Below are 7,264 nucleotides of genomic sequence, written 5' to 3' on the forward strand. Positions count from 1 at the left end.
ATGAGAGGTTGTTCCAGAGTTCTGTGGTTCTAAAGGGGAGAGATGTTCCAAGTTTTCCTGCGCGGGATATGCCTTTTATAGAGGGGAATGATAGTTTCAATTTTTGGGAGGGTCTGGTGGAGTGTGGTTTTGAGGAATTCCAAAAGAGTGGGATAACGGGAGGAAGGACGCCATGTAGGATCTTGAAGACTAAGCAGGCACATTTAAAGAGGACTCTGGAGTATACTGGGAGCCAGTGAAGCTTGGAGAGGAGTGGGGAGACATGATCGAACTTGCCTTTTGCGAAAATAAGCTTAGCCGCGGCGTTCTGAATTAGCTGAAGTCTATGGAGGTTCTCAGTAGAAAATTTTTCCAAGGGCATGTTTTACATCCTTGTTTTTCAGGCTATAAATTACAGGATTAAACATAGGAATTAAAGTATTATGCAATATAATAATAACTTTGTTTAGATTCATTGACTGCATGGAAGGTGGTCTCATATATAGACATACCAAAGTCAAATAGAACAGACATACAACCGTGAGATGGGAGGAACAGGTAGAAAAGGCTTTTCGTTTTCCCTCTGTTGAACGGATTCTCAAGATATTGGAGATGATGTAGACGTAAGATGTAAGGGTTGAGATAAAGCAAGGAATTGCCATAACAGCTCCCACAATGTAAACTTCAGTTTGAATAGATGAGGTGCTGGTGCAAGAAAGCTTTAACAATGCTGACATATCACAGAAGAAATGGTTAATCTCTTTGGAACCACAAAAACAGAGATGAGGAATAAATATAAAATAAAATGCAGGCAACAGAAAACTTAAGATCCATGTACCTGTGCTAAACAGGATGCAAACTTTCTGATTCATGATCAATTGGTAGCACAAGGGTTGACATATAGCAACATAGCGGTCATAGGCCATGACTGAAAGAATTAAAAATTCATTGGCAGTCAGAGACAAAAAGAAATACAGTTGTGTAAAACACCCACTCATAGAAATATGATGGTTATTTCTTAGCAAAATATCCAACAGCTTAGGGAGAGTAACTGAAGTGGAAAAGATGTCAACGAAGGACAAGTTACCGAGGAAAAAGTACATTGGGGTGTGCAGGTGAGAGTCCAGGCACATAATGGTGATAATAGTGAGGTTCCCCATCAGGACGATCATATAAATCAATAAAAACAGAAAGAAGAGAGGTATCTGCAGCTCTGGAAATTCAGGAAATCCCAAAATGATAAATTCTGTTGCTGTAGTGAAATTCTCCTGTTCCATTGGATTCTGTGGTACAAAGACTATCAAGGATGTTTTATTTGTCCATTCATTTTCATGGAGGTTTATTTGAAAGACATCTAGGTCAATTAAGTTGTATTGGTTTTTAATTTTTTCACTTTGGGTTTTCAGGATGTACTTCTGGAAATCATGAAAGAAATAACTGTTCTCCTCTTTGAATTCTCTGGAAATATATATACAAATATTTATTTTATATTTTATGAAATTTTATGACTTTTGTAGCCAAATTTACTTCCCCCATTACTTTTCCAATCTGCGGTAGAAGTTTCTATCACAGCTTGGGGCACTGAATGCTGCTCTGTTGCTCATAGAATTCCTGTGAATGTTGAAGCTGAAGCACCCTGGGCTGTGGTAGAAACCTCTACCATGGCTTAGTAAAAGGGAGGGATTATGCTCATATTCTTAAAATGTCCAAACATCAGCCTGCAGCCCTTGGGCTGCATGTGGCCCAGCAAGGTGTTTCATGCAGCCTGGCTTCAAATGTGACATGTGGGCAATGTGGTGTTTTGCTTATTGCCAGGAAATCACAAAATGCTGCATTGCCCACTTTTCACAGGATTATGCTGCTGCTGATTGGTCTGGAGGTGGTCGCATGCAGGCTTAGAACGGGACCCAGAGACGCTGGGGAGAAAGCTGCAGAGCAGTGAAATCGGCATTGCTTCACGGAGAGACGGTAGGAGATGCTGGCTGGGGAGTGATGAGGTGATAAATGCAGGCTTAGGGGGGGATAGGAAAGAGTGTAAAAAATGTTGCTGGAAGGGGTCAGGGATGAGAGTGATGCTGGATGGGGATGTGGGTACAGGGATGAGATGCTGACTAGGGGGAGTGTACAGCTTGCTGGGTTGTACAGGGACGAGAGAGATGCTGGTGAGAGGTGGGTGCAGGCATTAGAGAGAGGGATGAGTGAGAGATGCAGACTTGATGGGGTAAGGGAGAGAGGCTGGCTCAGGGGTGGAAGATCCAACACACCAAGAAAAACGTAACATAGAGCGGAGATTCTAGATGGGGACTGAGTTTAAATAGAGGGAAGCTGAAGTAATGCTGGGCACAGAGAGGGACACACATGGAGAAGAATGCTTGATGGGGAGAGAGAATTGAGACAGGGGCATAAAAGGACAGTTAGACACAGGGACATTGCTTGAAAAGGGGTGATTCTGACAGAGGGATGATAGAAGCAGGAGAATGGAGAGGAACACAGAGGAGAGAAGCTCAGAATAGAGGTGGGAAGGAGAGAAGACAGATGCTGGACAGATGGGGACAAAATGTAAAATAGGTGATCCTGGGAAGACAGTTAAAGAAAAAAACAAAACAAAGAAAAGAAAAGAAAAGCAGAAAAGAGACTCTGGGACCTAAGTGAATGGACTGGGCATCCTTCCTGATGACTGAATGATTATATTACATTACATTAGTGATTTCTATTCCGCCATTACCTTGCGGTTCAAGGTGCATTACACAAGAGTTGTCAGGAGGTTATAAGAGTTGTAACATTACATAAGAATTGTCGTAAGCATTACATAAGAATTGTCGAGAACTTAAGAATTACATAAGAATTGTATCATATGTATCATTGTTGATTATTAAGTGATATATTTATGGTTATTTGTATGGATATGTTATCACACTTATTATAAGTTTAAAAATGAATAAAGATTAAAAAAAATTACATAAGAATTGTTGGGAACTTAAGGAGCAACATGTTGGGTAATTCAAAACATTTTAGATTAGATATGGGTGGAGTGTGTGGTAGGGAAGGAACTTGTGTTGAACAGGTTTTATGCGTTTTTTGAAGAGTAGGGTTTTAGTTTCTTTTTTGAAGGTTTTGTAGTCTGTGGTCGTAGATAGCAGATTGGTGATTTGTCTGTCTAGTTTAGCTGCTTTGGTGGCCATTAGGTTGTCATCTAGTTTTCCTCTTTTGACATTTTTGGTTGGTGGGTGTGTGAATAGTGAGTGGGTTCTCCTGTGCCTGGTTGAGGTGGATCGGGTTAGTCGGTTGTTCCAGTAGGTTGGGCTTTCTCCATTAATAGCTTTGTATAGTAGGCAGTAGAATTTGAAGTGTATTCTTGTTTGTATTGGGAGCCAGTGTGAGTCATGGTCCTTCATGTGGACCGCTGACAGCTGCTTCAGTATCCCCACTCTGATGAGGCTCGCCTCTGAAGAGGCTCACCATAGCTGTAATAGAAGTGAATGGGAGAACCAGGCTTCCGCTGTCAGTGGTGTATGTGGAGGATTGCTCAGTCAGGGTAAGTATTACTGCTTTTTGGGGTTCCTTTCCATAGTGTCCCTTTAATGAAGGCTTAGGATGCAGGAGACGCGTTCAGCGTCCCACTTTAAAGTCTGATTGGTTGTGCTACACCCGGAGGCAGCAGATTTGTGAAACACTGGCCACCATCGGTGTACCGATCGGCTAAAGATAAGTTGAATAATTTTTTCTTCCATCTTTTTGAGTATTGTCTATGGCACAGCACAGAGTCTCCTTAAACTAAACTAAACTAAACCTTAAGTTTATATACCGCATCATCTCCACGGAAGTAGAGCTCGGCACGGTTTACAAGAACTGAAAAATGAGAAAGGGTAGGAAAAGGTTTACATAAGTTTATAAATCGAATGGAAAAGTAAGGGAAAAAAGAAATTACATGTTCGAGAAGAGCCAGGTTTTTAGTTGCTTGCGGAATAAATTAAATTTGTTGAAGGTTTTTTTTGCCAATGAGGTGACCGTTCAACCACCTTTAATAAACCACTTTTTGTGGAGGTAGGAAGAGCCCTTTTCTGAGGGCTTATTTAACTTATTGTAGAGCCTGTTCTTTTCTGAGATCACATAAATTGACATTATGCATTATTTCAAGTGAAAGTGTTACTATTTATTATCGTTGATCTGAGTCATTCTGGTTATTATTAGATACATACATCTCCTATATTAGTGATTACAAATTTAGGACCTATTCAACCTTTTTTTGTTGTTCATCAGCAGCCCCAGATAATTTTTTTTCTTCCAATGCGACCCAGGGAAGCTTTAAAGCACTGCAGACAATAATAGTGTTAATTAATCTTGCTGTTTTACTTGCACACACATTTCACTTTGCTTTTATTAGCTTGAAAATAGAAACATAGAAACATAGAAATTGACGGCAGAAAAGGGCTATAGCCCATCGAGTCTGCCCATGCCAATGACCCACTCCCTGACTTTTACTCCCCTATTGATCCCATGTGAATATCCCATTTTCTCTTAAAATCTGACACGCTGTTGGCCTCAATCACCTGCTGAGGCAGCTCGTTCCAATGATTGACCACCCTTTCGGTGAAGAAGTACTTTCTAGCATCACCTTGAAATTTCCCTCCCCTGATTTTCAGCGAGTGTCCTCTGGTAATCGAGGGCCCTGTAAGACTGAAGATATCATCTTTCATCTCTATACGCCCCGTGATATACTTAAAGGTCTCAATCATGTCCCCCCTCTCTCTTCACTCCTCCAGTGAGTACATCTGCAGTTTTTTTAGTCTTTCTTCATACGTGAGATCCCTGAGCCCCAAGACCATCCTGGTAGCCGTTCGCTGAACCGATCCAATTCTCAACACATCTTTCCGGTAGTGTGGTCTCCAGAATTGAACACAATACTCGAGATGAGGTCTCACCATGGATCTGTACAGTGGCATTATTCAGGTTTTCTGCTGACAAAACCCCTACGGATGCAGCCCATCATTTATAAGTATATAGTATATAGTATATAAGTATATATAGTATATAAGAATTTATTTTTAAAAGACATGTATTTTCTTACCTTTAGAATTACAGATTTGCCATTCTCTCTGATCTGATAACCTTCAGTAGGACCTGAATATTTATACTCTTTGTAGGTCCATCTGGGAATTGACATCAAAAGCTGAAATATAAAATGGCATTGCAAATAGCAATGGAGAAAACAAATTACTGGCTCCAGAGGTCCTTACATGCTCTAGAGTAGGGGTGCCCACACTTTTTTGGCTGGCAAGCTACTTTTAAAATGAGCAAGTCAAAATGATCTACCAGCAATAAAATTTTAAAAAACACAAAGCACACTGTACGCAGAGAAAATGTTAATTATCATTTGTATTCAGGTTTTTTTTTCAGAGGTCAAGGCAGATGACTTTAAAACATGCAATGTCACCTCAGTAACAACTATACAAAAATAGACAAATATACCCCCTTCCCTTTTACTAAACCATGATAGCGGTTTTTAGTGCAGGTAGCTCCCGACACTCATAGGCTCGCTGCGCTAAAAACTACTATTGCGGTTTAGTGTAAAATATAGACAGCAGATATAAATTCTCAACATGGACACATTTTGATCACTAAATTGAAAATAAAATCATTTTTCCTACCTTTTTGTCTGGTGATTTCATGAATCTCTGGTTGCACTCCCTTCTTCTGTAAATCCAATTCAATCAATCCTCGGTTTGCGAGTAACGCGGTTTGCGAGTGCTTTGCAAGATGAGCAAAACATTCTCGCAAATCGTGACTCACAAACCGAACAGTGACTTGATTTACGAGCCCCTCCCTGAGAACCGGCTTCGCTCCCCCTTCCCGCAAACTAGCATCCCCCACCCACCCAAGCACAAGCCGTTACCCCGTCTGGCACCGGCATGCAGCACCAATCCACAGGACGTGCCGGTGCCCAAAGATGCTCTCTCTTGCCTGGGCTGGGCCTTGAGAATCGGCGAGAGCAGGAGCCAGAAAACCTTGAGCATGCGCAGATGCTCAAGGCCCAGCCCAGGTAAGAGGCAGAATCTGGCACCGGCATGTCCTGTGGGTTGGTGCTGCGTGCCGGTACCAGATAGGGTAAGGGCTTGTGCTTGGGCAGGCGGGCTGGTTCATGGGGGAGGGGGGACATTTGAGAGTGGTGGGGGCGATGTCGGTTCTCAGGGGATGTTTGCAGGTGGGGGGAGCCATGCCAGTTCTTGGGTGGGGGGAGAAGAGTGCACCAGTGACATTGGGGGTAGGGGTGAGGAGGAGAAGCAGCGCCGGTGGCCTGGGGGGGGGGGGGAACAAATCAAGCTAGTTTCCCTTACTTCCTATGGGGAAACTCGCTTTGATATACAAGCAATTTGGTTTAAGAGCATGCTTCTGGAACTAATTATGCTTGTAAACCAAGGTTCCACTATATTTCTTTCTTTCTGCCCCTTCCCCTTTTCTTTCTGTCTCTCTTTCTTTCTCTCTCCCCTGCCCCCCAAGCCATCGCACCGATTTCTCCACTTCCCTGATTCTTTCCCTACCCCCCACCCACCCAAGCCACCATGCTGATTTTTCCCTGCTGCTTCCCCGAGCCAGGCCAGGCGTGCACAAGTGCCGGACTCACAAGACTTCACCTCCAACATTAGGCAGTGATTGACTGGCCCAGAACTTCCTCTCCAACATCAGAATTGACGTTGGTGGTGAAGTCTTGTGAGTCCGACGATTGTACACACCTGACCTGGCTTGGGGAGGCAGGAAGAAAAAGATAGCAAAGGCAACTCAATCGACTCACGTTTCCTTTGCGATCTACTGGTTGATCGCGATTGACCATTTGGGTACCCCTGCTCTAAAGGTCCTTTTACCTAATATACTGTAATGTAAGATTTTACCTTGTATAATCCCAAATCTAATGTGGAACCTATTAGTGGCATTCCATATATTTTCTCCTTCTTGCATGCATTAATTTTACCATTTATATGCAGAACCAACATGCTGTTAATGCAGATACACTTGGCCAGTGGCATTGTAAGGGAGGAGTGGGGATCAGTCCTTGGAGTGGGGACCAGTCCGGGCGCTGTCCTTGTGAGGGCTCAGGCATCCGTCCTCCTCTACATCCTCCTGCTCCTTCTGCCCCCCCCCCCCACTGCCGCTCGTGTGCACCGCTTCCCTTCTCCTGTACCTCTGTAACATTTGTGACATGAACAGCAATCCCTAAGCTGCTGTCGAGCCAGCGTCAGATCTTCCTCTGATGTCACTTCCTGGACCCGCACTTAAGAAATGACATCAG

At 43.1% G+C, this 7,264-nt stretch overlaps 1 protein-coding gene across 1 annotated transcript; it reads right to left on the minus strand.

Moving 5' to 3' along the window:
- Positions 1–335: 335 nt before the first annotated feature.
- LOC117349672 (olfactory receptor 1009-like) lies at positions 336–6,968 on the minus strand. Its single transcript, XM_033923265.1, has 3 exons — positions 6,867–6,968; positions 5,048–5,149; positions 336–1,394 (listed from the first exon to the last, which is right to left on the minus strand). Exons 1-3 carry the CDS (start codon positions 6,966–6,968, stop codon positions 336–338), a joined length of 1,263 nt encoding a protein of 420 aa, XP_033779156.1.
- Between the last annotated feature and the right edge of the window lie 296 nt (positions 6,969–7,264).

This window comes from Geotrypetes seraphini, chromosome 16 (assembly GCF_902459505.1).
Source record: "Geotrypetes seraphini chromosome 16, aGeoSer1.1, whole genome shotgun sequence".
NCBI lineage: Eukaryota > Metazoa > Chordata > Amphibia > Gymnophiona > Dermophiidae > Geotrypetes > Geotrypetes seraphini.

Excerpts from the sequence above, each read along its gene's own strand:
- LOC117349672 (XM_033923265.1), bottom strand. The coding sequence starts at position 6,968 with ATGTTGGTTCTGCATATAAATGGTAAAATTAATGCATGCAAGAAGGAG. Across the intron at positions 5,150-6,866 it reads TAGATTTGGGATTATACAAG|CTTTTGATGTCAATTCCCAG; the intron begins GTAAAATCTTAC and ends TTTATATTTCAG. Across the intron at positions 1,395-5,047 it reads GCAAATCTGTAATTCTAAAG|AAGTACATCCTGAAAACCCA; the intron begins GTAAGAAAATAC and ends CATGATTTCCAG.